Source organism: Camelus bactrianus, chromosome 31 (genome assembly GCF_048773025.1).
Source record: "Camelus bactrianus isolate YW-2024 breed Bactrian camel chromosome 31, ASM4877302v1, whole genome shotgun sequence".
Classification (NCBI taxonomy): Eukaryota; Metazoa; Chordata; class Mammalia; order Artiodactyla; family Camelidae; genus Camelus; species Camelus bactrianus.
The window spans coordinates 16,992,137-17,009,189 of NC_133569.1; the positions used below are offsets into that span (position 1 = coordinate 16,992,137).

The following is a 17,053-nucleotide window of genomic DNA, read 5'->3' on the forward strand; positions in this document are numbered from 1 at the left end:
AGCACTGTGTTAGTTTAAAGTGTACAGCATAATGATTTGACTTACATATTTTGCAAAATGATCCTCACAGTAAGTTAACATCCATCATCTCATATAGATACAAAACAAAAAAGAATGAAAAAGTTTTTTCCCTTGGGATGAGAACTCTTAGGATTTAGTCCCTTAACAACTTTCATATAACATACAGCAGCGTTGAGCAGTCCTCATTTTGTGTGTTACATCCCCAGCACTTAGTTCTCTTGTAACTCCAAGTTTGTACCTTTGACCACTATCCAGTTCTCCCCTCCTCACTCTCTACTGCTAGTAACCACAAATCAACCCTTTCTATGAGTTTGGTTTTCTCGTTCCCTTTTTATTTTTTTTTAAGATTCCACATATAAGTGACTGACTTGACTTCACTTAGGATAATGCCCTCAAGTTCCATCCATATTGTCACAAATGTTAGGATTTCATTTTTATGGCTAAATAATATTCGTGTGTGTGTGTGTGTGTGTATGTGTCCCATCGTGTGTATATACATATACCACAAATTCTTCATCCATTCATCTGCTGATGGACATTTAGGTTGTTTCCATGTCTTTGCTATTGTAAATTATGTTGCTATGGCCATGGTGGGGGAGGGGGTGCAGATAGCTCTTTGACAGTGTTTTTGTTCTGTTCGGATATATTCCTAGAAGTGAAATTGCTCGATTATATGGTAATTCTTATTTAAATTTTTTGAGGAAACTCCATACCGTTTTCCATAGTGACTGCACCAGTTTACATTCCCACCTGAAGTGCACCAGGCTTCCCTTCTCTCCATCTATTTGCCAGCATTTATCGTTGCGTGTCTTTTTGATGATAACCATCTAACAGGTGTGAGGTGACATATCACGTGGTTTTGACTTGCACTTTCCTGACAATTAGTGATATTGAGCGCATTTTCACATGCTTGTTGGCTATTTATATTCTTTGGGGAAATGTCTAGGTCCTTTATCCATTTAATTGGATTACTTTACTACTGAGTTGTATGAATTATTTATATACTTTGGATATTAACACCTTATCAGATACGTTGTTTGCAAATATTTCCCCCATTCTACAGATTGTCTTTTCATTTCAATAATCATTTCTTTTGATGTGCAGAAGCTTTTTATTTGATATAGCCCCACTGATTTGCTTTTATTTTGTTGCTTGTGCCTTAGATGTGATTTCTAAAAAATCACTGCCAAGATCCATGACAAGGAGCTTTTTCCCTATGTATTCTTCTAGGGGTTTTATGGATTCTGGCCCTACATTTAAGTCTTTAATGCAGTTCAAGTTAATTTTTGTGAGATGTAAGGTGGGGGTCTAGCGTCACTCTTTCCCATGTGAATATCCAATTTTCCTAGCACCATTTATAGTAGAGACTGTCGTTTCTCCATTGTGTACTCTTGGCATCCTTGCCAAATATTAGTTGACTGGATAAATATGGGTTTATTTCCAGGCTCTTGATTCTGTTTTATTTGTCTATATGTTTGTTTTTAGGCCAGTACCATACTGTTTTGATTATTGTAGCTTTATAATATAGCTTGAAGTCAGGAAGGGTGATTCCTCCCTCTCTGTTCTTCTTTCTCATGATTGCTTTGGTGTTTGTGTGTGTGTGTGTGTGTGTGGTTCCATATAAATTAGGATTTTTTTTTTCTTCTTCTGTAAAAAAGTGCCATTGGAATCTTGATAAAAATTGCATTGAATCTACAGATGGCCTTGGGTAGTATGGACATTTTAGAATATTAATTTTTCTGATCCATGAACACAGGATACCTTTCCATTTATTTATGTCTTCTTTGATTTTTTTTCATCAGTGTTTGTAGTTTTCATTGTAGAGATCTTTCACCTCCTTGGCTAAATTTGTTCCTAAGTTTTTTAAAAATCTGTTTTTTGTGATATTATAAATGGGATAGGTTTACTTCTTTTTCAGTAATTCATTGTTAGTGTATAGAAATGCTACTAATTTTTGTATGTTAATTTTGCATCCTGCAACTTTACTGAATTCATTGGCTAGACCTAATGGTTTTTCGAAGTCTTCAGGATTTTCTACGTAGACAATCGTGTCATCTGCAAATAGAGTTTTATTCCTTCTTTTCCAATTCTGATGCTTTTTATTACTTTTTCTTGGCTGATTGCTAAGGTGGGGATTTCCAATGCTGTGCTGAATAGGAGTGGTAGAGTGGGCACCCTTGTCTTGTGCCTGATCTTAGAAAAAAGTTTTCAACTGTTCACCACTGAATAATGTTAGTTGTGGACTTGTTATATATGGCCTTTATTATGTTGAGGTATGTTCCTTCTATACACAATTTGGTAAGTTTTTTAAAAATCATGAATGTATGATAAATTTTATCAAATGCTTTCTCTGCATCATATGACAGAGATGACCATATAATTTTTTTCTTTCATTTTATTAATGTGATGTGTCACATTGACTTACTTGCATATGTTGAACCACCCTTGCATTCCAGGGATAAATCCTACTCAGTATGGTGAATGTTCTTTGTAATGTGAATTCAGTTTGCTAGTATATTATTGAGAATTTTTTACTTCTATATTCATCAGGGATATTGACTTGTAGTTTTCTTTTCTCATAATGACCTTTCTGGCTTTGATGTCAGGGTAATGCTGGCTTTGTAAAATGAATTTGAGAGTGTTCTGTCCTCTTACGTTTTTTGGAAGACTTTGAGAAAGACTGAAGTTAATTCTTTAAATGTTTGGTAAAATTCACCAATGAAGCCATTTGGTCCTGGGCTTTTCATTGTTGAGTAAGTTTTGATTACTGACTCAATCTCCTCACCAGTAATTAGTCTGTTCAGATTTTCAGTTTCCTCCCAATTCAGTATTGGCAGGTTGTGTGATTCTAACAATTTTTTCATTTCTTCTAGGTTGTCTAGTTTGTTGGCATGTAGTTGTTCATGGTAGCCTCTTACAATCCTTTGTATCTGTGATATCAGCTGTAATATCTCCTTTTTCATTTATAATTTTGTTGATTTGGTTCCTCCCTCTTTTCCTTGGTTAGTCTAGCTAAAGGTTTGTTAATTTTATCTTTTCAAAGAACTAACTCGTAGTTTTATTAATCTTTTTTATTGTTTTCCCATTCTCTATTTCCTTTGTTTCTGCCCTGATCTTTATTTTTTCCTTCCTACTGCCAACTTTGGACTCAGTTTGTTTTTTTTCCCTAGTTCTTTGAAGCTTAGACCATTAGGTTGTTAATCTGACATCTGATTTCTTAATGTAGGTGTTTATTGCTATGCGCTTCCCTCTTAGAACTGCTTTTGTTGCATTCTGTCAGTTTTGATATGTTGTGTTTCCAGTTTTGTCTCAACATACTTTTGAATTTCCCATTTAATTTCCTCTTTGATCCATTGGTTGTTCAGAAGAGTGTTTTTTAATTTCCATTATTCATGTTTTCCAATTATTAATGTCTAGTTTCATAACATTGTGGCCAAAGACACTTGGTATGATTTCATTGTTCTTGAACTTGCTAAGATTTGTTCTGTGGCCTAACATTTGGTCCATCCTAGAAAATTTTCCACGTGTTCTAGAGAGGAATGTATATTCTGCTGTTGTCAGATACAATGTAATGTCTGTTACATCCATTTGGTCCATAGGGTTGATCAAATCTGTTTACTTATTGACTCTCTGTCTGGATGATCTATTCATTGTTGAGAGTGGGGTATTAAATTCCCCAACTATTACTGTATTGCTGTTTACTTTTCCTCTTAGCTCCCTTAGGTTTACCTTTCTACATTTAGGCACTCTGATGTTAGGTGCATAAATATTTACAATTGTTTTATCTTCTTGATGGATTGACCCTCTTATCATTATATAATGAGCTTCTTTGTCTCTTTTTATATTTTTAGTTTAAAGTCTATTTTGTTTGATATAAGTATAGCTACCTCTGCTTTTTTTGGTTAACATCTGCCGAGGAGCCACTTCACTGGAGTAATGCTTTACAGAGAATGATATGGTTTATGCAGCATCTCTCAGATGTCCTTGCATCTGATCCCTGCACTCACCCCACCAGACTGGTGTCTCTCTCATTACAGATGGGAATGTGCAGCTCAAAAAGGTGAGAGGACCGGCCCACAGCTTCAGAGTTAATAGAGGAGCCCAGGTTTTCAGAACCCAGATCTTGAGATCTTCCATAAACTCAGGGGTCTGTGAATTCTTTATGAACAAAACCCTGTTTTAAATTAGATGATAATCTTCACACACACACACACACACACACACACACACACACACATGCACACACACACCTCTGGAAGTGAAAATTTGCAATTTGAAAGGCTTTTCGTACTTGTCAGTATTCTTTTGGGTCAGCAAGGATTTTTTTTCCCTTTAAAAGGGCTTCATCATTCAATCCCAAGTTTGAGAAATTGTGAGTTTCACCAGGCCCTTTCACTTGGAGATAATGTATTTTTAAAAAAAATTCCATTTTCTATTCAAATAGATGTCAGTCTGTTTTCAGTAAGAGCTTGATTTAAAAAAAAAACAAAAAACCTCCCCAGGTGATTTAAGAAAAATGCGAATCAGAAGCAGAGCTATCTGATTGGGCTGGAGGTGGTTGCTAAGGAGCCGTTCAATACAGATAAGTTTCGTGCTGAGGCCAATAGGATCATGCCAAACTGACCTTTCCTGTGAGGCGGTCCACTGAGCACACAGCTATGGGAGGACCAGGACAGCCAGGCCATGGAGGGGCCGAGTGCCACAGATGCCAGGAAAAGTCCTTGGCAGTCAGGGGAGAAGCTGAGGCTTCTCGTGGCAGAAACCCTTGATGAAAGAAATGCTCACATACTGAGGTCTGGGTCATTCTGGCTTATACAGGAGTTAACCTGAATTTTTCTGCTAATTAAAACAGCCCGTTTGTGGCCTATCAAACATACACTGTACATCTGCTTTAATTATTAATGAAAAAAGCACACAGACCAGAAGACTGTCCATGTTTAAAAAAAAAAATTAAATGCCTCCCTTGCTGGGATGCCAAGGCTAGTCCTCCTTGGATGAGAAGGCTCCCTTCCCAGACGCCAAGGCCATGCTGATTTCTGTGTACGTGATCTTTTTTTTTTTTTCTTTTTTCGAACCTTGATGGAATGTATCTCTGACTTGTTTCATGTTCTTTGTCCAGGCAGGACGTAAAACTGCTGAAAACCGTGCTTCCCTGGAGCAGCTCCTCGGAGCTATTGAGAGGTTGTCTTCCAGTCTATAGCCCTCAGTCTGCCTCAGATGAAACTTTTCTATTCCTATTATAGACTGTTCATTATTTCTGTTGACAGGCTGCAGGAGCGCTACCCTCTGGCGAAGCTTTAGAAGTCCTGCAGCTTTGCACAAAGCCTGGAGCCTCGCTCCAAGGCAGGCTGCGGACAAGCTAGACAGAGGTATTCCGACTCTGAGCTGAAAATCCAGATGAATCAGTGACTGACCTCTATTAGAAATGTGTAAATTCCCAGGCACTTTCCTTGTAAAACCTTGCTCTGTGGTTTTAAGCCTTGCAAGTGAATGCCTTTTTACAGGTTTCCAAAGGGCCTTGTTGTACGTCACACATTTCGATCCATTTAGGTCAACAGGATGGATGAGACAACGGAGGCCCAGAGACCGAAGCTGGCGCAGGCCAGCCGGGGCCAGCACACCCTCTGTCCTGTCTCTAGGCGTGTGCGCTAACAGCCAGGATAGTGTGTGCTTTTTTAATCACTTTATTTTTAAAAAGAAAACAAGCATCATTGAGAAGTAGCTGAATCCCCCAAACAGCACTCATGGAAAGCCCCTGCAGGTCCACAGCGGGCCCACGAGGACGCTGCTGCCATCGGCCTAGTGGCAGTTTAACAAAACGGCAAACGGCGCCCGGGAGACAATAAACGGTGCCACAGACAGGAAACCCAAACCTGTCAACTCATGGCAAACGTCACTGCCTTTACGGGCAGAGGAAGAAACCTGGCGTGATTCTTCTCTGTGTGCTGGAGATTTTATTTTACGAATCTTTTGGGGAATCAGTGCCATTTAATAAATGTTTGTCAGGTACCACAAATCAGGGGCTACAGGGTTAAGCCACGCTCTTAAACTCACCTGAAGGCTGAGTCTCCTTAGTGGATTGTCTGGAAGTTACAGAGGCAGTTCTGTATGATGAACCTTGGAAAAGGCCAATAATCTGTTTCTTATTTTTAGACTTGGGCGTGGTTTTTTTTTTTTTTTTGCTTTCATACATGAGATTAACGCTGACTTTTCTCTGTTTAAAACCAACCAGAATCCACCTGAAAGGAAGTGCAGGGAACAGCTCCCGTGGACATGCACCTTGACTTAGGGCCACGGGAACTCAGCCCTGTCTACGGTGGAGTCCGCCTGCTCAGGACAGACAGACGGAGGAGCCGCACGCTTCTCCGGGTGTAAGAGCTGCCCACGCTGTTGTGCAGCTGTCAAGGGCATGGGAACTGACTGGATGTTGTGGTGATGGCCCTTTGTAGGCGGTATGCCCCCAAATGACAAAGGCTGGTTTCAAGCTCAAAACACAAACCAACAACTCACTTCTCTCCCCATCACACTGTTATTTCAAACATCCGCATAGGAACCAGAATGATTTCCATTAAAACAAAAGCTCATTTTCTTAACTTGTGCTGGAATGCGTACGTAGTTTAACAGGCCACCGATCAGCTTATATTGTAGGGACAAGTCAGGTTTTCACATGTCCCAGTCTGACTTGTCCCTATAGTACATATAAATAAGTTACTCCCAGGTTTCTTCCTCCAATGACCTAGTCAGTTTCATTTTGTGGATTATCATGTCCAAACGAGTTGATTAATTTGTGTTTGTCACTGTGCCTGAGTTGTGGTAGGTCACCTGCAGGCCTCATGCAGAATTTAGAAACTGGATACATGACCTAGAACAGGACTGATGTCTTGTGAGCATGCAGAAGGGGACAGTGCGGGAGGGCTGAGCGTCAAGGCTGCGAGCGCTTGGTCAGTGGATGCCCAGCCCTGAGCAGGTTTCCAGCCTGCAGCTCCAGGGTGAGGGTGGGGCTCCTTGCCAGGGGGGGCGTGCGGTCCATCTGTTTTGCTCGGCCTCTCTGTTGAGTATCCAAGACATCCTGAATCTGTTTTCTACCAGGGAGCAGATGCAGCAGGTAGACTGGCACAGCTGTTACTTCAGCGTCTTTACCATGTACGGACCTTGCAATCTGTAGCCAATCTTCCTGTAATAATTCCTGGTGCCAACCCCTGGGAAGAAGCAGGAAAACAAAAGCAGGAAGTCTCTAGTCAGCATAACTTCAGTAACCCTCCAAAGCCAGCGAGGCGCCCCTCCTGGCCGGACCCCTTCCCGCTCCCACGCTCATCCACGGACCAAATTCCACTCCAGATCGACTCTCACTGTAATAAGTTTGGAACTTTTAAAAACTCTGAATTCAAGTTGCATTAAAACACAGAAACTCCGTACTTCAGAGCTTGTGAGTTTACAACCCTTCGCGGGCACAGTGCAGCACGACCCCAGATGAATGAGGGGTGGACTTCACGTTGGGGAGGCCAGGCCACGCTCCAGATGAAGGCACGGCACTCTGGCTTCCGGGAAGGCCGACCAAGGAGGGGTGAGAGAAGTAGGGTCCCCGCAGCTGCCAGCAGTGAAGGTATGTGACCGAGAAAGGGACCTCGCTGACAACGCCACACATCCAGGGCGGAGATTTCAGCAAAACACCATCCATGACATTCAATTCATGCTACTTGGTTTGCATTTCACTATTCTGTAGCTTTGTTTGTACTGATTGGTGTATTTATTTTGATATATGAGCAGTAATAAGCACTAGGAGTTTACACTGGTTTTATGTTTGCATACATTTAAGGAACATGCTGATTTAAGTCGGTACTAAAGATATGTGAACTTTTTTTCTTTAAAAGGAATCTATATATTATGTTTGAGAAACACTGTCCTAAATGGAGCCTCTACAATCAAACAGGATCACGTAGAAGAAGCTGAGCTCACAGGCGGATAAAGCATGGCTTGTGTGGATTACTGATGGGAGTGGGTAAGAGAATGGACTTTTGATCAGTTAGATATGGGTTTAAGACCTGCCATTTTAAGGTCCGTGGCCTTGGCCAATTACTTAATTTCTCTGAAGCTACATTTTATCATCTGTAATAATGTACCTGTATTTTAAGGATGCTGAATATGAAATAAGATAGTCCTTGAAATGTGTTCAGTCCAGAGTCTGGGAAAAAGCCAGTTCCTTGGAAACATTGGGTGTTATTATTTTAAAGTTTTTCATGATCTGATGCCTTATTTTATTTCTGGCTCCGTCTCTTGCTACCACTCGTCCCTGACACACTAGGCTTCAGCCTTGGTGAGCTAATTTTTCTAAATTCCCTGCGTGTCTGGCTCTTTGCCTAGCTTCCCAGTCTCTATTCCTGCTGGTCCCTCTAGCAAATTAATCAAACCCAAGGAGGGGGTCGTGGGAACCTGTGATTGACAGCCTGTTGGTCTTGTGGGACTGAGTCCTCAACCTATGGGGTCTGCTGCTACCTCCAGGGAGGCAGTGTCAGAACCGAGTTAACGTGGGCCACCCAGCTGGTGTTGCAGAGCTGCGTGATGTGTGGAGAACCCCCACCTCTGGGGGCAGGGGTGGTGGGGTATTCAGAGTATGTGTATAAGGTAACTGAAGACAGTGGAGCTTTTCCTCACAGGCTTTGCCTCCGCAGCTCTCCCCACGCTGCGCCGTGAGCGTGGTCGGCCTCCGCACGAGGGGTAAGCTCTGCATGTCTTGTTCACTGCTCTGTATTCCTCGTGATCAGAACTGTGCGCGACATCACAGCATGGCTAGCCTTCCCTGGTCTAGTCTGATTCTTTAGCCCAAACACTTGCAATTTAGGAACAGGATCTCCTACCATGTTTTGTTTCTTACTCCCTTCAAAATTTTTCAAGTATTAAGAAAATGGAACTGAAGCTGATGTGATGGAGGTAACAGGACCGTATCATGTGATAACAGGTCACAGGAGAATTTCCCTTTTAATCCAAGGATTACTGACATTCCGTCTTGCACAGTTTCACCTCGTCTTTGTGTTCTAGTCATTACTTCTGTTCAACATCATGGCAAGGGGTGGAGCAGGGGGAAGACAAAAACACGAACATGTGACGGGTCAGGCAGCTGCTCAGACCCGCTGGATACAGGCAGACGTCTCACAGCCCGCAGACGGGCACCACCGCTGTATCACTGGCATTATCTCCTAAAGCTCTAGAGCCATAAACACACCCTGTGCCCCAGCACTTATCCTCCCCAAGTGAAAAGAGAAATGAATGCTTACAGCCAACAAAAGACACGCTATTCATAATATCCAAAACAGGAAATAACCCAAATATCTATCAACTCTAGAACGGGTAAGTTATGGTATTTTCACACAATGGGGTACTTACTAAACTGTGAAAGAACGGAAGGAACTATAGCACCCGCAACAACATGGATGAATACCACAGCCCTAATTTTGCACAAAAGAAACCAGGTATAAAAGAGTCCATCAGTGCAAAGTTCAGACACAGGCAAAACCATACAGTGACAGAAGTCAGAACACTGGTTCTGTTTGGAAGAAGACAGGGACTGAAAGAACAGGGGAGTCTTCTGGAGTGCCGAAAATGGTGTATCTTGATCTGGGTTAGAAGTTACTTGGGAACAGACATGCAAAACTTAAGTGGTACACTTAAAATGTACTTTATTGCATGTATGTTACATCTCAATTAAAAAAAAATTCAAGGAGGGGCACATCCAATTACTAGATGTTCAGTGTGTTTTGAGAGCTCAATTTGCCCACAGAATTCAGTGAAATAAGGCAGAGGAGTAGGATGAGAGGAAGATGGTTAAGAAACCCTTACTGGAATGACCATTATTATCACAGAGATGTCCTGGAAGTCATTCACTACAGTGCTTTCCGTTGCTAGAATCCTACATGCTAGAAACTTTCTCTGGGTTTAGACTATACATTCAGCCTGAACTCCGCTCTGGGACATGACGGCATTCAGCAGAGGCACAGGCACCTTAAGATTCAAATGTGCTTTTCCGCACCATCAGTTACATGTGCCGACGACAACATAAATCATCTAAGAATTCGGATCAGAGAAGTGATATGATTGACTTCAGCTTGAAAGCGGTCACTCTGACTGCTGTTTTGAGAACAGAATGAAAGCTCTTGCAGGGCAGGGAGTTTTACCCACAGAACTGCTGCTCCCTGAAGCAATGGCTGTGCATATTAGGTGCTCAGCCAGTACCTGCTCAATGAATGAACGAGTGATCAAGGGCAGAAACAGGGAGACCAGTTAGGAAGCGAATGCGACACTCCAGGTCAGAGATGGCGCTGGCTCAGAGCAGTCACAGTGGTGAAGAGGAGGGGGGATCTGGAAACAGCATCAAAAGAATCTGTTGACAGATGGAGGGTGTGACATAAAGAGGGGCCCAAGAGGACTCGAAGGTTTCTGGTCTGAGTAAAGAAATGGTTTGGAGGAAGAATGAAGGGCCGTTTAATGAGACAGACAGGTGGGGAGAAGCAGCGCAGGAGGACGCCAGGAGCTCGGTTTGGGCCACGCTGCCAGGGAAATGGCTGGCGGGCGTTTAAGTGGAGGTGCTGAGTAATCTGTGATTTTGGAAGCCTTTCTTGTTGCTCTTAGTCTTTCTTGGGTATTGGTTTGGGAAGAAATTTTTAACTGCAGTATAGCTGATTTAGAAAATTATTAGTTTCAGGTGCGCCACAAACTGATGCAAAATTCTTGTAATTATACTTCATTTAAAGTTGTTATAAAGTGTGGGCTCCATTCCCGGTGCTGTGCAGTATATTCTGTATCCTTGTAGCTTGTGCCTCTGAATCCCCTCCCCTGCCTCTCCCCACTGGTAGCCACTCATCTGCTCTCTGTACCTGAGTCTGCTGGGAAGACAGTTCTGACTGGGGCAGTTGTCTCGGGGAGTTGGCTGAGGATGGAACAGGTGTGGACGAGGCAGAGGGGGAGGCTGAAGGCAGCCTGGGTCCTTTGTGGTACCGCTGAACCATGAGCCAACCACCCCAGATGCTGCTCAGCCCAGGTGCTGTTATGAAATAATGTTTTCCATTTGGTTTAAGCCTCTTTGTTTTGGTATTTTTTTGGTACTGTAATAAAATGTACATAAGATAAATTTACCATTTTTAAGTGTACAGTTTAGTGGTATTAAGTGCACTCACCCTGTTATGCAATCCTCACCCCCATCCATCTCCAGAACTCTTCCTCCCGGACGGCTGAACCCCTGTACTGTTAAACAAAGCTCCCACCCCCATTCCTGGCAACCCCCATTCTATTTTCTGTCTCTGGCTACTCTAGGTACCTCATTTAAGTGGGATCATTTAGTATTTGTCTTTTTGTGACTGGCTTATTTCACTTGGTATAATATCTTCAAGGTTCATCCATGCTGAGTTTAAACCATCGAGTTGAGTTCTGTGTTACTTGTAACTGAAAATACTGAAACTGACATGTGAGCTTGAGAAGAGGAAGAGAGAAACACACGAGGTCAAGCCACCACTTAAAACCACAAATCAGGGTGACCACGCCGCTCCCCTGCTGTCACGTCCCCAGCCTGACACACAAGAGTCCTCCACGTCCAGTCTGGTTTACTGCTTCAGCTTTAGTTCCTGCCACAACTGACCTCACTCCTCATGGTCCAGGGTGACCAAACCAGGCATAACTTCACTGCTCCACGGAGCTGGCTCTGCAGCTGCCACTGCACGGGGCACCCCTTGGACCCCCACTCGGACACCACCACCACCAGGAGACCTCTGCACACACTGCCCCCCTCCACATCCATAACCACCCCCCTCCAGGTTGGCTGTGTCCCTCACAGAGAGCTCTGCTGCTCTGGTACCCACGCTGTGCTCTATTTTACTAGCATGCCCAGCCCCATCTAGACTGTGAGCCTTTTGAAGTCCATGATTTCCATCCTCAGGGCTTAGCACAGTGTCTGCATATAATCAACATGCAATAAATGCTTGCAGACTTGTCCTGCAGTCCGTTATTGTTATGTTGTGCACATATGCAGAAATGTGCTCCTCGGGGATGTATTAAAAAAAAAAAAAGAAAAGAAAGAACTGGCCGTGTGTTAGCTGCCAGGGAGTGGGACCAAGCCAACGTAAAAGGGACGACGGGCACGGCTCTTTAGTCTAGTTACAGATTTCCTACTTTGTTAGCTTAAAAATTTGGAGGCAGCGTTCTGATTTTACACTATTATCGCTAACAAAAACTGCCCCTAAAGTTTTCAGAACTATTTCTGGCGTTCTATACTTCTAATTTTACAAAACAGATGCCATTTCCCATGGACTTAAAACAATTATGGAGAATTTCAAGTACACAGAGGGAGAGCTGACAGTATATTGGACCTCCACAAACCCACTAGCCAGCTCCGAGTTATCAGTTCATCCATCAGACCTCTACTGCGTCTAGCTTTCTACCCATGTGAAGTCAAAAAGCGTATTTAATGCTTCTTTTTGGTCCTGCTCAGCTCAGTCACTGGAGGCATATTTAACTGTCCTCTTTCAAATAAAGATGAGAATAATCTTTACCGTCTTCTTTCCCAGGCATTACCAGCTTGAAGATGTGCAGTTGGTCAATGTGCTTTACTTCCCCAAACATGCCATGACCCGACCTGCCCACCACGAACAGCTGAGAGGTAAGAGAGAAGCCGCGCCTCCCCTGATGCAGGACTGGACAGCCCCAGGCTCTGGCGTGCCCCGATTTCTTACGGATGCTGGTCAGAGGAACAGCTTTCCTGGGGTGCAACCAAGCATTCCTCAGCCACGATTCCCACCAAGCCCCGGGCTCCCCAGGGCCCCGACCTTGGCCCTGACACAGGTGGTGGGCCCTAGAAACCACCACCACCGTGAGGAGAGTCGCTCAGGCTTTGCTACATGCCTTTCTGAAGGAAAGGCACATTTTCAAGCTCCTGTCCTTGTTTTTGACAACACACATTAGCACCAAGATGGAAGGTTTACTTCTGGACCGTCAGGTTCAGGGAAGCTTTGAGTATTGCGGGGAGAGAAATTTGACCTCTAGCCAGTCTGGACTCCAACCTCTTACTTAAACATCTAAACAAAAATATTCCCCATTTGTATTTCTTTGTGCCTCTTTGTTTCTGTGAAGAAAGATTTCCCTTCGTTTCTACACTCTGCAGAACAGGCTGGCAAAAGTCCGAGCACTCTTAGCCAGCTTAGAAGGGAACGTGCCATCACCAGGGCCGGGTGAAGGCCACACTCTGTCCCCATCTGCTTTCCTGTTCGCAGGGCTCCGAGACAGTCCTCATCACAGTAACTTTCCTCTTGTTAGCCAGCCAAGAAAAAGCAATTACATTTCACAGCTGACGTCAGCCAACCTCCTAGACTGACTGACGTGGGCAGCTGTCTCACAGGCCTCGGCGTGACGCTGCTCCTGCCCTTGAGGAGACGTGGCAGGCTGCGCAAGTGCCCGAGTTCCCCACCTGACAGCCGGCTCGCCTCTGCCAGTCCCCGGGCTGGGGAGGGAGCAGGAGGGCCAGACGAGCTGTCCTGGGGCCTGATCAGCAGAGCCAGCAGCTGTCGGGGGCAGGACGGGCTACATGCTTGCTTATTTTATCCTCCAAGTTACCAAACCCACAACCCCATTTTACCTGTATCACAGGGGCCTTCTCCCTCCTCTTGGAGGCAGGATAAATATTTTTATCTTCACTACTTTACCAGCTATGATGTCAATGAAAGGACAGAAGGTGAAAAAAGAATCCCCTGAATTGTGCCTAGAGGGCCACTCTGAGCTTCGGCTTCAGGGACCAGCCTCTGTATTTTACCTTCCACGCCTCCACCACTGCCCTACAACGTACACCTCTCTCGGGAGAGGAAAAGAAACACGTGTGTGTGCATAGACTTCTGATATTAAAAACTAGGGCATTAAAATGATAGGTGATGTTGTAGCTGTGGGTGCACAGCCCTAGGGCTGAGTATTACACCGTCCGCTCCGGGTGGATGGGAGGAGCAGAGAGCCGGCCAGGCGCAGCACGGGGCGGGAAAGCCCTCCCTTCCCCAGCTCTGCCCTCTGGCCTGTGGCTCCAGGGCTGCTGCCGAGAGCTGCCAGCCTCGCCCTGAACTGCAGCGTGGTGGGGACCAGGGTGGCAGCACTGCTCTGCACCAAGTGCCTTCTAGCCCCTCCAGGCGGGCAGAAACGCCTCTGCGTCCTCACCCCCCTCCCTCTGTGAAAGCTGCACACCAGTTAGCTCGGGATCGTTTCCCTTTCTCTAAAAACTGAGGAGAGAGAGGCAATCACCTTAAAAAGTGCCAAGTGCCGTAGCCACTGGCTCTAGAGCAGTTAATCATGGGCTGGCTCATAATTATCAACTGTGTGTTAAGGGATCACAAAACCTTAAGGATGAATCAAAGACGGAAATGGAACAAACCTCACTGTTTTCTTAAATTCTACTCTGATTCTATATTAGAAAATACAGAATCCATTTTAAAATAAACACAGAGGAAGTGGATGAAAGGCGTAAATTAGTCAATACGGTACCTGATTTAACTGCAAAACTCTTTGTTTCTCCGTGTTACCACAGCCCTTTCTTTCCGGTGGGTAATCCCACACCACAGTAAAGGCTTAGAAACTGAAAATAAACCCACATTCCCTTTAAGAGAAAGTAAGTCAGGAGCAGGAAGTGAGCCTCAACTCAACATAGCTTGTGATTCTGACTAACTCCATCTCAAAACAAAAGCAGCAACAGCTTTAAAGCCGAGGGACTCTAAAGGACAAAGCAAGAGGAAGATGACAGTTTTTGAGCAGTTACACGCCAGGCGCTGCATGCTAGATGCTCCACACGTACCAACCAAGACTGAGATCACTATCCTGTGAGGAACGTGCAAGGCTAGTTTCAGCAAGGGTCACGACTCAAGGTCACACAGCTCAGAAGAAGAACCATCGCTCAGAGCCAGCTTAACTCCAGGCCTCACGCGGGCTTCCTGAGGCGCCACGGCGCCTGTGCTGCGGGTACCGCGTGCCCCTGCTTCCCCAGCTCTGGCTTTACACATCAAGTCGGCCCTGGTAATAACACAGCCATGGTGTGTTTTTTTTTTTTTTTTTTAAACAGCACAGAAAGGACATCAGACTGGTCTTGATCATCTTGTCTCCTATACTTCTGTCCAGTCTCTCGGTGCCCTTTGTTTGATAAATCACTAGATGAAACAAGTATGTAACCTTATTTCCCTTTGATAAACAAGGCTCAGTAAGAATTAGAATACTTACCTATAAAAGGGTCTGCAAACATAGGCAGACAACAGAAAACTTTGTTAACAGATATGGCTTACCAATGTGAGAACTACTGGGAAGGGGGATACTTTTTAACAACCGCTTGATAAATGTGGTCACCTATTTGTTAAAATGAAGAGAAATACGATATAGAGGTTAGAGGAAAAAAGCAACAAAGATGGAACGATGATGGACACTTGGACCGCAGAGGAAGAGCAGACAAATCAGGAGTGTTTAAGCTCACAGAAAAGGCAGCTTCGGGTCTGATTACGGCAGACTCACCGATTAGGGCCCACTTCCCAGCTGAGGACAACTTAAAAATTCAGACAAAATTAAAAATGCTTCCATTAAGAAGTATCAAAGGTCTAACAGTTACCGGTTGTCGGGCAGACAACAGGGAGAAGACGCGAGCCCTGGGAAGGCGGCGGCGCGTCTTCCGCGCTGCAGTGGCCGCCAGCCCGCAAAGAGCAGCGAGACCCGCGGAGGCCGCAGACCCCGGCGGGGGGCGGGGGGCCGCAGTCACGTGACCACCGGGAGGCGGGCGCACTGCCCCGCTACCGCCTCCCTCCCCTCCGCGCGGGGCTGGCTCTGTGCTGGGTGGGAGGCGGGGGAGCAGCTGAGAGGCAGGGTTGCTTAAAAGACTCAAGGAGATGGAATGAAGGAACAAGGGTCTGAATTGAGAGCCTGGCAGAGGCGCGGCGCCCAGCACAACAGCCCCGTTCTGGACTGTTCTCTGGAGGGCTCCACTCTGAAGTGGGGGGGAGGGGTCACCTAGATGTCCTGGATAAACCTCAAGCCTTGTTCCTGGACAGCGAGTGCTCTCAGATGCCTGGCCAAAGGAAACAGACCCTCCTTGGAGGAAGCTAACACCACCCAGGTCTTGTAGTATTCCTGAAAGCGAATTCTCTCATCAAGTGCTCAGCAAATAATAAAAACCATGAGGTACACTTCAAGCAAGACAACACGATGAGAGGTGAGAGCCTGCAGACTCCAGATGTGAAAACACTTGCCGCCGCTGTAGAAGGGCTCTGCTTACCACTTACGTGCAGACAGAAGCTGAAGTTAAGAATGTTTAAAAGCAACAGGATACTATAAAACATGATAGAACAGAGTTGAAAAAGATACCAGAAATCAGAGAACTGAGAGATAAGGGCTAAGGCCTCAATGGATGAGTTTAACAGGAGATCAGACTTAATCAGTGAACTGTAAATGAGGTCAGAAGAAACTATCAACAATGAAGGACAGAAAAGCAGAATAACATGGGTGGGGGAAGAGCATATGAGACACCATGGATACAATGAGTAGGTCTGACGTGTGTTTAACTGGAGGAGCAGGAAGAGGGGGTAAGAGAATGGGACAGAGTCAGTATATGAATTAGAGGCTGAAAATTACCTGGAACTTAAAAAAAAAATCAACTACCAATTAAACCCAATGAAACCTAAGCAAGGCCCAGTAGGAGAAATGCATATCTAGAAAATCATAGTAAAACTAGAGAAAACAATTAAAAATAAAGATGACATTTGAAAAAAATCATAAAAGCAGCCAGAGGGATAGCCTCAAAGACAGAAGACATATGACTTCTCAACAGCATCACTAAAAGCCGGAAGACAGGGGAAAGACAGCTTCAAGATGTTGAAAGAAAATAAATGCAAACCCAGAAATCTATACTCGTAAGTATAGTAAGTGAAAACTTACTTCAAGAATAAGAAAAACAGACACTTCATACAATCAAAAGTAGAATAACTTGCTACCAGCAGATTATTACTAAAATAAAATCTTTAGGCACAGAGAAAACAATACT

The 17,053-nt window shown here is 44.5% G+C and overlaps 1 protein-coding gene and 1 long non-coding RNA gene across 4 annotated transcripts in view; one reads left to right on the forward strand and one right to left on the reverse strand.

Annotated features, from left to right (window-relative positions):
* LOC123612090 (uncharacterized) overlaps positions 1-17,053 on the forward strand; it is a 115,023-nt gene that overhangs the window by 88,210 nt on the left and 9,760 nt on the right. For 2 of the 3 annotated variants that reach the window (XR_012503414.1, XR_006719259.2), the window contains exons 1-3: positions 7,487-7,624; positions 7,893-8,020; positions 12,573-12,664. This is a non-coding gene — a long non-coding RNA (uncharacterized LOC123612090). Of the gene's footprint in view, positions 1-7,486; positions 7,625-7,892; positions 8,021-12,572; positions 12,665-17,053 lie in introns of those variants that run through there. The other variant, XR_012503415.1, reaches the window with a different exon arrangement.
* ELP3 (elongator acetyltransferase complex subunit 3) overlaps positions 5,690-17,053 on the reverse strand; it is an 80,881-nt gene continuing 69,517 nt past the window's right edge. The window contains exon 15 of the mRNA XM_010967810.3: positions 5,690-7,220. Within this exon, the coding sequence (XP_010966112.1) occupies positions 7,144-7,220 (77 nt within the window). The 3' untranslated portion in view covers positions 5,690-7,143. The remainder of the gene's footprint in view (positions 7,221-17,053) is intronic.